Below are 17,406 nucleotides of genomic sequence, written 5' to 3'. Positions count from 1 at the left end.
GCCTTGCCCACATGCTCAGGGTTTAGCTGATCGCCATATTTGGAATTTTCCTCCAGGGCAGATTCGCAGAGGTCTTGGAGGTTTTTCGCCTTCCCCTGCAGCATGGGGCACGGGTCACTTGCTGGAGGATTCTCTGCAGTGTGAGGTCTTTAAACCACGATTTGAGGACTTCAATAACTCAGACATAGGTTAGGGGTTTGTTACAGGAGTGGGTGGGTGAGATTCTGTGGTCTGTGTTGTGCAGGAGGTCAGACTAGATGATCATAATGGTCCCTTCTGACCTTAAAGTCTTTGAAAGCATAGCCCCATGTGGAACACATCATGGTAACCCAGATTTGAGATGACAAAGGCATATGGGAGCATAATTGTATAACTTAAAATTCTCTTTCAGGTCTGTAACAAGAAGTTACTACAGAGGTGCAGCAGGTGCTTTGCTTGTCTATGACATTACCAGGTAATAAAAAATTAAGCATTTCTGGCTTTTTCTCTTTTACTTAAGTCTATAAATTCATTTGATACTAGATACTATTAATGGTTCAAAATATTTTTTTTTCTTTAAAATCAATAGCTGGGGGCTTATCAGTTGGAAGTGACAGAGGAGGAGAGAGACCTGGTTTGTTGGTCAGTCATAGGATTATTTAATGTGGTGTGGCTGTGAAAAAAGGCAAATGTGCTCTTAAGGTATATCAGGCAAGGCATTTCCAGTAGAGAGAGAAGTATTAATGCCATTGTACAAAACATTGCTAATAGGAATATTGTGTACAGTTCTGGTCACCTGTGTTCCAGTAAAATGAATTCAGCTGGAATTAGTGTGGAGAAGATCTAATGGGATGAGTAGGGTCTAAACAGTGAAGTTCCACTCTGCTCTAAAGCAGCATTAATATAAGGTAGAAACAGTGTAACAATCTGACACTAATTTACCAAGCCCAGGGTGTCACAAGTGAAGAGCAGAATTTAGCCTCTTGACTGAGGAAGCAAATTCTTTTCTGGAAACCTGACTTATCTGTGTGCTGGTATGGCAGTTCCCCTCTTGCTCTCTGGAGAAAGTGAGGTGGTTGATTGTATTTCCTTCCACCCATCACCACCCCACATTTGGAAGCTACAGCTCTAGATGTAGTACTAGAATTACTTCTGTTCATGGTTCTGTCTTAATTTTTTATTTTAAGGTTCTCTGAGATTTCTTAGCTAGTAGTGAAACCCAGTTCTCAACAATGGTTAATCAGATTTATATGCACTGACTTTAGGATCAACTGTCTTCTCCCGTTTGATGTTCTATCTACAACTTCTTGTAGAACACCAGTCTGATTTAGACTGTAACTGATTTTTATATATCCTTGAAAATTCTTTAGAGGTGGTGGTCTTGCTTAATATGGTGCCTTTTTTTTTTTAAACACTAAGCTAGATAGCTATTCAAAATGTTTAGTTAGAGGAATTTTGTATTGCCATAAACATGAACATATACCGAATGTTTCATAGTTATGTCATACTTCACTAGCAGTTTACTGGTGTACACATCAGTTCACCAAAAACTTCTAGTCTAAAGCTCTTGTGCTAAACTTCATTCCAAAGTTAGCTCTTATTGCTGAATTATAAACCCCGGTTAAAAACTTCCACAGAAATAAATGCCGATATGATTGTAGTGTACAAAACAAGTAGGTTACTCAAAACAGTAACTTTGTGTGCAAGATATGAACAAATTAGAATTGGAACAAGCTACACCACTTTTTATTTCAACAACAATACCCACAAGCAAGGGTATTCTGCTAAACACTCATCATTTAAGCAAGCACCATACCATGATAGGTGATATGAAATAGAGCCTAGAATGAACTATTGGTCAGATTATTGTATACCTCCCTGGGCTAGATGGCCCTCGTGTCATCCTCCTGGGCATTACTCTGACACTCAGCAGTCTTGCTATATGAAAAAACTAAGGGAGATCTCTCTAGAAGCTGACAGATCCTGGATCTTTGGAGCCAATAAGAGAAGGACCAGTCTCCAGTTATTATTCCAGATATACTCTGGTAGTCCTGGAATGTTTATAAAGAGATGAATCCAGAGCTGGAGGCCCAGATCTCTCCAGCTGAGAACATGGCATTAGCATGCCTCTTTCAGAGGATACAGTCTTGTTTTACAAATGAATAGGAAGAATGGCAACAACTCTTAAAATTCCTCCTGTGGCAGTGGAAGAAACTCTACAGCCTAAATTCGATATCCTCGGTTCCAAGAAGATGACTACATTGCTGCTATTGAATGAGCTTTTAGAGCCAGCCAAAAACATATGGTCCAAGCCTGCATCAATACAGGCTGTGCCCAAGAAGGGAGATAAACTATTATCAGGTTCCTTAACACAACTTTATTTTCACATTCACCCCTCTCCCAACACTCTCATAGTTGAGGCTGCAGTTCAGAGCTCAAAGGCCAATGAAGTTGACTTTACACCAGCAGACAGAGGGAAAGGTGATAGATGTAACTGGCAGAAAATTCTTGTTGGCAACGCTTGGCATCAGAGTATACAATGGCAAGGTACTAGTTGCATCTTTAGGAAAAGATGGTGGTATTTAAAGATCTCTTCCAGAAGATCAGAGCGAGCTGGCTAATGCACTGATATCAGAGGGACAGTTAGTGGCAAAACATTGTTTGCAGCATTCGATTCCTCTGATGCATTTGGAAGAGCAGTAGCCTCAGCAATCAAATGTCACACTTGTCTCAGTCTGCCTTCAGAGACAAAAGTAAGAGTAAAGAACCTCCCATTTGAAGGGGGATAGCTTATTCTCCACTAAGACGAAGGATACTAGGTCTACTGCTATGTTGTTGGGAATATACCAACCTCCCAAAGGAAACCTGAGGTAAGTCTTTAGGTAACAGACACAAAATATCCATTTTCATCTAGTTCCTCATGTTTTAATCAAAAGCTACAATACCAACATCAACAGGTCCTCCTTTGATGTTGATAAGGAGGATACTATAAGCCACAAATAAAGATCGGGAAGACCCAGTGACTTTTTCTGGGTCAGACCTGAGATCACAGACTTGATCTGAGGATCAAGAACTATGAACCAATATGGAACCATATCTCCCTCCTCTCCGCCCAGCACCTCATTTGGATACCACCTATGTAATTTTTAAAATATCTGGTTATCCCAGTCCAAGGTGGGCATTTGGAAATGTACAAAGCGGCTGCGCAAGCCAATTCAAATACTTCACCCCCTCCTTCCCTATTCACGTAGCAAGAGGTAGACTTATTTTTTAAAAACCACCCATACCGAAACAAGACATTCCACTTCACACTCTTTCCCTCTGGGGACAGGATGTGAGAACAAACATGTGACAGGTGTGTAGTCACATTGCTGAATGCACTACCAGAAAGCACTCAGATACTACAGTGATGAGCATAGTATAAGAATCTATATACAATGGATTATTCAGGAGTCCCTCTTATTTATGAAAGCTTGCTATGAACAGAGGCTCTCTCTTTTGGAGATGAGAGCCATAGAAGAAGTGCCAAAGGAGTTCAGAGAGAGAGGTTTTTACTCAAGATATTTACTGATCCCAGAGACAGAGATCTATACTGGACCTCAGAAACTTTCTGACAAAGTTTCCTATTGTGGATGTTAACCCTAGCATCTGTAATACCTTCCTTTGCCCTTCAAGATTGGTTTGGAGCACTCAGTCTCAAGGATCCATGTTTCAAATGCACAGAAAAATCTTCATTTTGTAGTGGGGAGGAAGAATGATTTCCAGTACAACATCCTCTCATGTGGTGTGTTTATTGTCCCCAAGTGCCTGTCTGCAGTTGACAGTGCATTTAAAGAGGTAAGAGATTCATGCATACCTGTCTTTAGACAATTGGCTAATCAAAGCATCCTCTCAAGTAAGCTTTCCAGTGCTATATCCCCACAACCTGCTGCCTTCTTGGAAGACTGGGACTCATAAGAGACTGTCACTTTTGCTTTCCACTCAAAGGATCCTCTTAGGCTGTTCCTACCCAAGAGTCCAGAATCACTTTCTGCCAAAGGACAAATTTTAAACTTTCTTTCAGTTATAAAGTTCCCCTCTTCCTTGGAGTTCTAACTGTAATTCTGGACTTCGGGGGCGGGAGAGGAGGATAGAAGGAAGTGAGGTGGGCAGAACATCATGCCCTCTTTTATAGTCTGACTCAAAGTTGAGGAACAGTGAAAAGAAGAGTAGGAGGGTGTGAGTGAGTGCTCCAACAGGTTCTATCAAAATAATCCACTAGAGCTGCACCATTGACATATCTCACGAGTGTGAATATGCAGAGTCTATCTCAAAGAACTCTGGTGACAGGAAATAACCTCTTGTAATGTTCTTCATCTGTAGATCTCAACATGCTTTACAAAGGAGTTCAGTTTTATCCCCATTTTGAAAATGGGGAAACTGAGGAAGTAACTTGTACAAGGCCACCCAGTGGCAGAGACAGGAATAGAACCCAGGTCTCTTGAGTTCTATCCTCTAGGTCGTCCTGGTCCAGAAGTTTATAGAAATATTAATTGTATATTATAGAAATGTTTTTGTGTTACGCAGCCGAGAAACCTACAACGCACTTACTAATTGGCTGACGGATGCAAGGATGTTAGCAAGTCAAAATATTGTTATCATACTGTGTGGGAACAAAAAAGATCTCGATGCAGATCGTGAAGTTACTTTTTTAGAAGCATCCAGGTTTGCACAAGAAAATGGTAGGTAATCTGTTTAATCTAGTTTTAAAGATTTTTTTACTTCAAATTATTCAGCTCTTGTGTCTAAGGAACTAATGTTTGCCCATTTACAAACCTTGTTAAAATTCTAATACTGTTATACATGTAATACCCCTTCCCCTTAATTTAGTATTAAATACAGAGGGCTTCGCTGAAGTAAAGGGGGAGGAAATTTTATTCACGGAGGCTCCCATCATGTAGTTTCCCGAGAGAGTTCACTTCACTGGCTTTCTTCCCCAACAACAGAAAAGGCCAAAAAGATGGCCCACAAATCCCCCATTTTCCAGGAATCCAGGGGAGGTTAGAACCATCCATGTAAGGGCTGTGTGCCTCAGGTGCTTCATCCTCTACTTCCTGTTCCCTACTAGCACAGCTTCATTGAAGTCACACTACCAAGGATTCCCCCTACACATAACTATTCTCAGGGCCCTCTTAAAGAAGGGTTCCTAACCACAGAAAAGATCCACAATGGAAATATGGCAGAAATACAGGCAACACAGCTCCAGGATATATCACCATAGGGCTGGGGAGAAGATGAGGAATAGGATCTTCTAGTTCTCACTCTTTTCCCCCGATGAGGATCCCTCTCCCATGGAGATTCTTGGGGTGGGATGGTACCACAAAGGCAGCTTCCATGTGGGAGGGGTGAGATCCAGGCATAGAGGTTCCCCTCCCTGCATGGATCTGGAAGAGCATTCTCTGGGGGAAAATATGAAAGTTAAAGGCCAGCTGATTCTTTTCTGCGATTTAAGGGGAGAAAGGGAAGGAAGACAGAACAGAGTTCTAAAAAACCCCAAGACCTGATCTTCAGTCTCCTACATGATTTTGCTATGATCCAAAAATTGGAGACAATGCAACATTATGTGAGGATCTGAGTGTGGGGATTGACTTCAAATGTTATGTCTTTTTTTTTTTTTTTCCTCACAAAGAGAAAAACAGGAAACTTGCTCTGTTAACTGGTGATAACATATAGTACAGTACTTGCTTTAAGCCACTGTGGAGCAGCATTGATTAACCTTGTCAAGGGCTTGCTGCTCTTTGAAATGTAACATGAATGGTAGGTAGGCAGGCAACATAAGCTTCTTGTGAAGATCAGGAGGGACGAAGGCAGCCCAGCAAAGCCTATAAAGTGACAGTCCTTTAGCCACTGGAACAAGTCAAGTTGGTATTGTCTATCCAAACTGCAAATATGCCCTTGGTTTGGATAGTGGGAGAAGGCATTTTGGTCTACTGCTGAGAAGAATGGCAGTGTTTCCCTGCTCTTGCCTCCCTCTCATTCCCGCAAAATCTGCTAGCCACTCTCCTTCCACCTTTAAAACTAATTTTTCCTAAGTAGACATTTTATTGAGGACTGGATTTTCTGAATGGGGTGTTCGCTCTCTCGCGCTCGCTCTCACCAAAAAACCTTGAATTTTATAACTGAAAGGTGAGGGGAGGATGTTACCAGGTAAAGTTCACTTCAGAGGCCTGGATAGAGATGCAGTAAACTTCCAAATAATTGCCTTGCTATCATATTTGACTTCTGGATAAAGTGTTAAGCTGAATTTTCATCCAAGAACTAGCTGATCATGCCATAGAGCCAATATGCAGCCTTTTGTAGTCTAGAACAACATTTTTAATTTGTCTATGATCAAATAGATAGTGAATGTAATGTTTGTGGCCTATTTGGGAAATATTAGCCACTAATTTAATTATCTCTTCTTCCTTTAGAGGTTTAAAAAATTGCTCAAAATAAGTGTATTTTAGGTTTGTCTTGGAACTGCTTCATAGTTTGGTGCTCACATCACCGTTTCCTCTGTCAGCATGCTTGCAGCTTTTTAGGGCATTCTTTTAAATTATTCACTGGAAAACACTTGTGCTGAATAACAGCATGGTGAGTTAAAGGGACATAAAACACAATCAGTTAAAGAATCCATATCTATATTACTAAAACCTCTTGATAAATCTAATGTCTTACCATAAATACTGGTATCAGAGGGGTAGCCGTGTTAGTCTGAATCTGTAAAAAGCAACAGAGGGTCCTGTGGCACCTTTGAGACTAACAGAAGTACTGGGAGCATAAGCTTTCGTGGGTCAGAACCTCACTTCTTCAGATGCAAGATGCAGCCATAAATACTGGCTGATTTTTATATTCCACTTGCTTTGAACAGTAGAACTAGATGGGCCTGTGCAGTTGGCTTCATATTCTGATTCCCATGCACAAGCACAGTGCTGTTTCCTTTGAGTTTCCAGCACTTGAGGGAGAATGTTTAAATCTCAAACCAAAAGCAGTTTTTCAGTTACATGTTATCATGACAATGTCAATATTCAGTATGTTCTAGGACTCCTACCTTCAGAACCTAATTATTTTTTGGAGAGGGTGGGGGAGGCTAAACTGCTTCAGAGTCTTACTTAAAAATAGCTTCTGTTTAAAAGAAATTCTTACTGTTCTGGCAAACTTTTTTCTTGTTTCAAGTACTGCAACAGAGCATTTCAAAGTTTTAATGACCTGAGATTTTATTTTTCTGGCATCAAATGCAGAGCTGATGTTTTTGGAAACAAGTGCACTAACCGGGGAGAATGTTGAAGAGGCCTTTGTACAGTGTGCAAGAAAAATACTTAATAAAATTGAATCAGGTAAATAAAGATTATGATTAAGTTAGAATTTATTTTCACTTCTTGTCCCACAGTAAAAACTCCAGTATCTCTCAGCTTTGGAATTTCCTTATAGTTTAGTCACAGTGAATCAGTAAATCTATGGATAGTTACTTGTAATAGATTACATGTATAAATAGATTCAATGTGTACATTCTTTTGTTGTAAAAAGATGTCCCTTTCTGTTTATCCACATCTTACCTCCCCATATATGTTAACAGGAATGAACATTAAATTGAATTGCATTCTACAAAAGGAGGATGTACCCCCATAGTTTCTTAATGTTAGACTTAATATTCAGCTTTCTGGTTGCAGGCTGCATGCTCTGTGGCCTTCTTTGTCTTCACAACTACAGAGCCTCTGAATTAGGAAGACTTAAGTTTTAGCAGCTTTCTATGCTGCATCACTGTCATAGCAGACATGACTCTTCAGATCACTTTTGCACCTGCTTTTATATAGATAGGGAATAATAATATCAAGGTGATTAAATAGATCATATACTAAGCATATGAGACCTTCCCTTGTTAGAAGTGCTCTAATTGACCTGCATGGCTTCTGACTGAGGTCAACTTACTCATTTATATTTTTGCAGGCTCCAGAATACACAAGGTGCCTCACAGTACAAGTGAGACTAGATTGTGGTAATATCATTGCAGCAAATCCACTTTCTAGTCTACTTGGTGCCTCATAAAATAACTTTTTAAAATTTAGCAAAATCAGGAAGCTCAGTCTAGTAGGGAGCCAGTTTCCATGATTTGAATTCCAAGGACATATTTTGAATGATCAGGAACTCTTTGGTGTAAATTCCTCTGTATCTTTTTAACTCAATCAAGGCCAAAACTTCATTTTTTTTAATTCATATTTTAAATGAAAATGGAGCAAAACAGAGAGCTCATGGCTAGTGTATCAAACTGATCTATCTATTCCTGGTTTGCTATGGTACTTTTGATCCTTCTTTGTTTGGGTACCCTTTCCCTTCACCACCACCACCCCCAAGAATGAAATTGGAACTATAAAGCCAACATTAGTTATTTTGGCCTTTAACTACCTCTGTAAGGGAAAAGACCTCTTGCTGCAGTCAGTCTAAGGGCTTGTCTGCACAGGGAAGCTAGTGCACAGTAAGCTAGAGTGTGAATTTAAAGTGCATTAGCTATTTTGCAAAGATCTCCCCATGTGGACACACACTCTACTGCACACTAAGGCTACATCTACATTACACACCACTTTCAGTGGCACGTAGTATACATGTAGCTAAATGCCACCGGGGAAGGCACACCGCGTCCACACTGTAGTGCATAGCTACCCAAGTTAGTGAAAACCTCTGGGAGAGGGGAGGCCACAAGAAAAGGCTTTAGCTGCTCCCTGCTGCCTGAGCCTTTCCTTGCTGCCTCCACCCCACCAAAGCCTTTCCTTGCCACTGTGAAAGCTTAACCCTTTCCCTGCTGCCTCCCCCCCTCCCCCCCCCCCCCCCCCCCCCCCCCCACACACACACACCACCAGAGCCTTTCCCTGCAGAGAAGAAGGGCTCCAACAGCAGGAGCTGGCAGCCTTTCCCTGCTGTCAGAGCTTTTTACTGCAGAGGGAAAGGCTCAAGCAGCAGGACACTACACTGCTAAAAGTAGCAGCGTAGATGGGAGGCACAGCTTGGGCCAGTAGAGAACATGTAGGGAATGTACGCCAGGTACATAGCCACACCCTTCAGGTGTGTCTACTCTACTGGCTTAATCCATGCTTCACCATCTGCACTGCCGTTTATACCATACTAAGAGGGCTGTGCGTGTATGCCCACTGCCAACAAAAATCCTGCAGTGTAGAGAGACACTGCACTTTGGACAGGCAGAGAAAGCTACTATGCACAAAGGCACTTTAGTGCGCAGTGTAAGTGTTCACATAGGAAACTAGTACACACTAGGCACTTCGGGCTTTTTCCCCATGTAGACAAGCCCTAACTCACTGGTAAGATGCACTGCTTCAGTTCTGTTCAGGTGCTGGACAATTTGAAACTACTGTGGGAAATGAGAGATGGAATTATCTGAATGATAAAACAGTGATCCAGTTCTTTATAACTGGGATAGGAAAACATAAATGCTAATAACTTTATCTAGTGTTAGCTGTTTTTACTTGTAATCTGTTATCTACAAATGAGGACAACTTATAAGGCCATTTTGTTTATCATCAGGTGAACTGGATCCAGAAAGGATGGGCTCAGGAATTCAATATGGAGATGCTGCCTTGAGACAGCTGAGATCCCCACGTAGAGCACAGGCTCAAAGTGCTCAAGAATGTGGCTGTTAAAAAAAACACAACAAAACAAACTGAACACTTGTTCTAGAAACAAAAGGTAAGCCATAGAAATTGAGAATAAGCATCTTTGGTAGGTTGCTATACCTCGTTAGTTTATTATATTGATGCCTCCATACAGAGCCTTCATATTTTGTGGTGTTGGACTTTTTCACGGCTAACCTGTTTGATGGTTTTTTGGGATAGCAAGGTGGGGTCTCTCCCCTCCCCCCTTGCCTCCAGTATGAGGGAGACTTGCTTGCACTTAGCTGGATGTCAGCTCCCTGACACCACCAGCCTGTTAGTCACCCATGCACACTCCTCTGGGCAATGCCAGCCCTTTCCACATAGTTCTCTGAAAAATCTGCTCAAAGTGCAGTGGCAGTCACAAAAGATATATGTTAGGAATGGGATAGATAAGACAATAAATATCATGCCACTGTATAAATGTATGGTATGCCCACACTTTGAATGCTATCTGCCATTCTGGTTACCCCCATCTCAAAAAGATATATTGGGATTGGAAAAGGTACAGCCAAGTGCAACAAAACTTATTAGAGGCAAGCAACAGCTTCCATATGAGAAGAGATTAAAAAGACTGGGACTGTTCACCTTAGACAAGGGAAGAATATGATAGAGGTCTGTAAAATCATGAATGGTGTGGTGAAAATGAATAAGGAAGTATTTTTTTACCCCTTCATGTAACACAAGAACCAGATATCACCCAACGAAATTGATAGGCAGTAGATTTAAAACAAACATACAAAAGTGCTTCTTTACACAGCGCATAGTCAGTCTGTTGAACTCATTGCTAGGGAATGTTGTGAAGGCTAGAAATATAACTGGGTTCAAAAACTAATTAAGTTCATGGAGGCTAGGTCCATCCATGACTATTAGCCGAGAAGGTTGGGGATGGAACCCCATGCTCTGGGTGTCCCTAAATCTCTGACTGCCAGAAGCTGGGACTGGATGACAGGATGTATCACTTGATGTTCTGTTTCATTCCCTCTGAAGCATCTGGCACCAGCCACTATCTAAAGACAGGATTCTGGACTAGGTGCACCATTGATCTGAGCCATATGGCCATTCTTATGTTCCTTTACTTTGCAAGGTGTACTCCAGTCCCTGAGTTCTTTTGAAGTGTTCCTGTAGTGTCCAGCTCCTTATCTAGTGAACACTCACAGAAATACCAGGTCTCTGGTCCCCAAGGGAACAGTGTACACACCAGCTTGTATGATGCAGCTCAGGATCAACACCTTGCTTAATACCTCAGTACTGAGATATAGTTATAGTGAAAACAATAGGCTTATTATCAGAGATTCAAGAGACGGTGAATAATAATGGATAAAGGGCTACATAAAAAACAAAATTACATGCTTTCTGGGTACTAAACTTAACTATTAGGTTAAACTTCTGTCTAATGAAGTTTTATCTAAACCAAAGCCGTTTGCAGCTTCTTTAACCAAGGCTGGTTGTGATCCTGTTTTCCTGAATGTAAATGCACTGCCCATTTACTTGGCCTTCACAACATCCTCTGGCAAAGAGTTCCACAGGTTGTGCACTGTGTGAAGAAATACTTCCTTTTTGTTTGTTTTTAAACCTGCTGCCTATTAATTTCATTTGGTGACCCTCCCCTAGTTCTTGTCATGCGAAGGAGTAAATAACACTTCCTTATTTCCTTTGTCCACACCAGTCATGATTTTATAGACCTCAATCATATCTCCCCTTAGTTGTCTCTTTTCCAAGCTGAAAAGTCAGTCTTATCAATTTCTCCTCCTATGGAAGCCGTTCCATACCCCTAATCATTTTTGGTGCCCTTTTCTGAACTTTTTCCAATTTCAATATATCTTTTTTTGAGATGGGATGACCACATCTGCACGCAGTATTCAAGATGTGGGTGTACCATGGACTTATAGAGACAATATGTTTTCTCTCATTATCTATCCCTTAATGATTCCCAACATTCTGTTTGCTTTTTTGACTGCTGCTGCACATTGATTGGATGTTTTTCAGAGAACTATCCACAATGACTCCCAAATCTTTCTTGAGTAGTAACTGCTAATTTAGGACCCCCCTCCCCATGATTTTATATGTATAGTTGGGATTATGTTTTCCAAGGTGCATTACTTCGCATTTATCAACATTTGAATTTCATCTGCCATTTGTTTCCCAGTCACCCAATTTTGAGAGAGCCTTTTGTAGCTCTTTGCAGTGTCTGAAAACTGCCATTTATTCCTACCCTTTGTTTCCTATCTTTTAATCAGTTTACCAGGCCATGAGAGGACTTTCCCTCTTATCCCATGACTGCTTACTTTGAAGAGCCTTTGGTGAGGGACCTTGTCAACAGCTTTCTAAAAATCTAACCACACTCTATCCACTGGATCACCCTTGTCCACATGCTTGTTGACCCCTTGAAAGAATTCTAGTAGATTGAGCCATGATTTCCCTTTACAAAAACCATTTTGACTCTTCCCCAACAAATTCTGTTCTTCTGTGTCTGACAATTTTGTTTTTACTATAGTTTCAACCAGTTTGCCCGGTACTGAAGTCAGGCTTACTGGCCTGCAAATTGCTGGAAGCACCTCTGGAGCCCTTTTTAAAAATTGGTGTCACATTAGCTATCCTCCAGTCATTTGGTACAGAAGCGGATTTAAATGATAGGTTACAGACTATAGTTAGTAGTTCCACAATTTCACATTTGAGTTCCTCAGAATTTTTTGGTGAATACTATCTGGTCCTGGTGACTTCTTACTGTTTATCAATTTGTTGCAAAACCTCCTCTGATGCCTCAATCTAGGACAATTTCTCAGATTTGTCACCTGAAAAGAATGTCTCAGGTTTGGGAATCTTCCTCACTGATGCAAAGAATTCATTTAGTTTCTCCACAATGGCCTTATCGTCCTTGAGTTCTTTAGCAACTCGATTGTCCAGTGGCCCCACTGGTTGTTGAGCAGGCTTCCTGCTTCTGATATACTTAAAAAATTGTTGCTATTACTTTTTGATTCTGTGGCTAGCTGTTCTTCAAATTCTTTTTTTGGCCTTCCTAATTATATTTTTACACTTCCTTTGCCGGAGTTTATACTCCTTTCTAGTTTCCTCACTAGAATTTACCTTTTACTTTTTAAAGGATGCCTTTTTGCCTCTCACTGATTCTTTTACTTTGTTTAGCCACGGTGGCACTTGTTTGGTTTTCTTACTGTGTTTTTTAATTTGGGTATACATTTAAGTTGAACCTCTATTATGGTGTCTTTTGAAAGGTTTCCATGCAGCCTGCAGGGTTTTCACTTTTGGTGCTGTACCTTTTCATTTCTGTTTAACTAACCTCCTCATTTTTGTGTAGTTCCCCTTTCTGAAATTAAATGCTACAGTGTTTGGCTGCTGTGGTGTTTTCCCTGCCACCGGGATGTTAAATTTAATTATATTATGGTCACTATTACCAGGCGGTCCAGCTATATTCACCTCTTGGACCAGATCCTGTGCTCTACTTAGTCCTAAATCAAGAATGGCCTCTCCTCTTGTGGGTTCCAGGACTAACTGCTCCAAAATGCATTTAAGGTCTCAAGAAACTTTATCTCTGCATCCCATTCCTGAGGTGATATGTACCCAGTCAATATGGGGATAGTTGAAATCCCCCATTATTATTGAGTTTTTATTTTTATTTTAATAGCATCTCTAATCTCCCGGAGCATTTGTCACTATCACTATCCTAGTCAGGTGGTCAGTAATATATCCCTACTGCTATATTCTTATAATTAGAGCATGGAATTACTATCCATAGAGATTCTATGGTACAGTTGGATTCATTTAAGATTTTTACTTCATTTGATGCTACGCTTTTTCACATATAGTGCCACTCCCCCACCAGCACGACCTGTTCTGTCCTTCCAATATATTTTGTACCCTGGTATTACTGTGTCCCATTGATTATCCTCTTTCCACCAAGTGTCTGTGATGCCTATTATATCAATATTTTAATTTAATACAAGGCACTCTAGTTCACCCATCTTATTATTTTGACTTCTAGCATTGATATATAGGCACTTGTCATTTTTTAGATGTCTGCCATTACATTCCTAAATAAATAGGATATCTCCATTAATTAATTTAGCTCCTAGAACTGGAAGGGACCTTGAAAGGTCATAGAGTCCAGCCCCCTGCCTTCACTAGCAGGACCAAGTACTGATTTTGCCCCAGATCCCTAAGTGGCCCCCTCAAGGATTGAACTCACAACCCTGGGTTTAGCAGGCCAATGCTCAAACCACTGAGCTATCCCTCCCTCCCATGATGTAATTGAATGGGACTTTTTCATTTGACTGTTTCTCATCAGATCCTACCTGTATTTTATCATCTTCCATCCTCTCCTCCATTACTAGGACATAGAGAATCTACATCCTCCCCCTAAGGGATGTCTCTGTCCGAACCACATGCTCCTTCACACCTATCAGCTTTCCCCCAGCCTTTAAAATTAAAAAGGTCATTGAGCAGTTTTTAAACTAAGTGCCAGCAATCTGGTTCCATTTTGGTTTAGGTAGAGCCCATCCTTCCTGTACAGGCTCCCCCTTTCCCAAAAGTTTCCCCAGTTCCTAATAAATCTAAACCCCTCCTCCCTACACCATTGTCTCATCCACGTATTGAGACCCTGCAGTTCTGCCTGTCTAACTGGCTCTGCACGTGGAACTGGAAGCATTTCAGAGAATGCTACCATGGAGGTTCTGAATTTCAATCTCTTATCTAGCAACCTAAATTTGGCCTCCAGGACACCCCACCTGTCCTTCCCATGTCATTGGTACCTATGTGTACCATGACCACTGGCTCCTCCCCTGCACTACACACACACCTATCTAGATGTCTCGAGAGATCCGCAACCTTCACACCAGGCAGACAAGTCACCATGCAGTTCTCCTGGTCATCGCAAACCCAGCTGTTTCTAATGATGGAATCGCCCATTACTAATACCTGTCTCTTCCTAATAACTGGAGTTCCCTCCCCTGGAGAGGTATCTTCAGTGCGAGAGGATACCACAAGGTCATCTGGAAGGAGGGTCCCAACTACAGGATTGTTTCCCTCTGTTCCAGTTGAAAGTCTCAGGGAAGGAGGACATCCATCGTCCTCAATAGCACAGAGGCTGTCACACGGGGAGTGGGACCATTCTACTGTGTCCTGGAAAGTCTCATCTATGTACCTCTCTGTCTCCCTTAGCTCCTCCAGCTTAGCCACCCTGGTCTCCAAAGCCTGTACACGGTCTCTGAGGGCCAGAGTTCCTTGAACCGAATGCACACATACGCCACCTGCTCATAGGGCAGGTAATCAATACATGCTGCATTTGGTGCAATAAACAGATAGCCACTCACTTGCTCTGAGCTGCAGATGTATTAAAAATAAAAGTGGTCTTTGAAACACAATAACTGGATTATTTTCTCTGCATTCATTTTGGCCTGAGTGTGATACATTATGAGTAGTACACATCCTCCTCATTCAAGCTGCTAGCAGAAATCTGAGCAGAGGAGGTTGAAACTTAAGAGCAAAGTTTTAAAAATTTGCAAATATTGATTTCTTAAATCAACTGTCATCCATAAATCCTAAAATGAAACTTTCTATTCCTAGTGTAATCTGTGAGTTGGCAATCCCTCAATCAAAGAGCTTTGTGCCCTTTAAATGAAGGAAAACTGGAAGGATGCAGCTTGAGGGATCCTGAGTTTACAAATGGCTTGAAGAATGCATCCATCTGAATTCCCAGGAACTTCAGTGGGGCTCCGCAAGGGTGCATGTCCATGGATCCAATTGCAGGATTTGAGCCTTTTTATTCCTAAACTTAGATTAAATTCCATAAAATGTTCACAGCAATAGTTTGTTTTTGTATTTTTCAGATGTCCATGGAATTGGTGTGTGTGTAGCAACAACTGACGCAGCTTGAAGGCTATGCAGTTTTTTTAAAACATCGTTACTACTGTATTTGAACAGAAAAACCACTGCTGGAAAAACAGTACTGTATGGTGGTAGGCAAGAATGTGCATATGACATAACAGACTGCAAAACAAACCTGACGATTCAGTGGACAATACGAAGACTCACCTGTATGTAAACATTTTCCGTTACATATTTTTGTCACTCACCTTTAAAGTATTGCTGTATACTGTATATAATGTAACAGTAAATTTCCAAAGCATGATATACTTATGTTTGATATAATAAATGTTGCACTAAAAGCAATTATATTTTATTTTTTTAATCATATTAACTAAAACTTGTTAACTGAGTTAGGCTTTATCATCATGTTTGTGTTAATTGCACACTAGGTTATATTTATGACCTGAAATACAAAGCCACTGGCACTGTCAGTGATTTTCCTACTTTACTACATTTGCCACATTCTACGAGGTGTTTACATGATCCATTCTTGAAGTACGGTGAGGACATTACCTACGTTTACTAATCTGTCAAATTTGGAATGGACGTTTTTATTGAAGAGCATCTGTCCTGTTTTCTGACAATTCTTAAATAAATTTCTCTCAACTGTATTTTTTTCCTACTTTGTAGGTTAAAAATGCTGCTGCTAAGTCTCTGAAATGACTGCTGTCTGACCTTGGAAGTTTCTTATCTGTATTCTCTGGTTCTGTTCTTTTCTTTTCCTTTTCTACTTCTGTTGTATAGAAGTGGGGGCCAATGAGATTTGTTTGTTTTTTTGGCAAAATTGTGTATCTTCTGTTTAACAGTTCTACTGCTGTGTGATGAGTCCATGAAAGATCACCACAATGATTTCTTGTGTGTCTGTATGAGAGAGCAGTTTCTATAAGGTATTGCTTAATCTCGTTAGACTGCACTTCTCAAAAATGCTTTAGCTACTAATAAAGCAATCTGCTATAAAAAGTCTGTTCAGTGAAAATACCTGTTCAGTGAGGCCAAGTGTTTCAAACGTACAGTACCTAGGAAGTGCAACCAACTATACTGAATGTGGAATTTTCATTAAAATTTATTTTAAATATTCTAAAAAACTATAATTGTATTATAGGAATTTAAACAGAGGGCTTGATGGTCCTAATTGGAGGGTCTCTTCATACAAGTCTCCCCTCTGGCCTGGAATAAGGTACCATCCTCCCTGTTGTCAGATCCCACTGAGGGTATTTCATAGTGTTGGGGATTTATATACACGAGGAAATGGAATATAGGTGGGCTACATGCATTTTCTTTCTGCCCCTGGAAACTATCAGGTATTCAGCCTGTGATATTAACTTTAGTTCAGAATTGTTTAGGATGTTGGAAGCTCCCTCCTAACCTCTTTATTGTGGGGCAAAACAGCCAGCACAGGAAATCCTGTTGTCATTGGACTGTCTCCCACCGCCTTAGTATAGCTCTAATGGAGCCATGACAACCCGAAGCCTAGGTATCTACATCACTCTCCAGGAGTGGTGGGAAATCGATATAGCTTTCGTATTGCCCCCACGCCACAGGTCCTTAAGTGACATTGCTGAAGAATGTAATAAGGAGGGGTAGAAAGGTTTCTCATTAATGTAAGTCCAGAATAACTCCATTTAGCCTAAGGTTATACTGGTGTAACTGAACAGGATTTGGCCCAGGAAACCTAGCAACATAGAAAATTATTTCTTAGATATCTATTACAATTTCATGGGCAAAAACTGCATTATTGAGGGATACCTGAATCCTCACTTGATAAAGAACACAAGTAGAATATAAATGTTTCAATATTAAAACAAAACAATTATAGTGCTATACTTCCAGAGGGTATTGGCAGCACAAGAGCACACCTAGAGTGCTT

At 40.7% G+C, this 17,406-nt stretch overlaps 1 protein-coding gene across 1 annotated transcript in view; it reads left to right on the top strand.

Moving 5' to 3' along the window:
• RAB4A (RAB4A, member RAS oncogene family) overlaps positions 1-15,842 on the top strand; it is a 31,787-nt gene extending 15,945 nt beyond the window's left edge. The window contains exons 4-8 of the mRNA XM_005291225.4: positions 392-454; positions 4,546-4,700; positions 7,239-7,334; positions 9,532-9,693; positions 15,500-15,842. Coding sequence (XP_005291282.1) covers positions 392-454; positions 4,546-4,700; positions 7,239-7,334; positions 9,532-9,647 — 430 coding nt within the window. The 3' untranslated portion in view covers positions 9,648-9,693; positions 15,500-15,842. The remainder of the gene's footprint in view (positions 1-391; positions 455-4,545; positions 4,701-7,238; positions 7,335-9,531; positions 9,694-15,499) is intronic.
• Positions 15,843-17,406: the final 1,564 nt, after the last annotated feature.

This window comes from Chrysemys picta, chromosome 3, assembly GCF_011386835.1.
Source record: "Chrysemys picta bellii isolate R12L10 chromosome 3, ASM1138683v2, whole genome shotgun sequence".
Lineage (NCBI taxonomy): Eukaryota > Metazoa > Chordata > Testudines > Emydidae > Chrysemys > Chrysemys picta.
The sequence above is the reverse complement of the archived record's forward strand: the minus strand, read 5'-3'. Positions and strand labels throughout refer to the sequence as shown.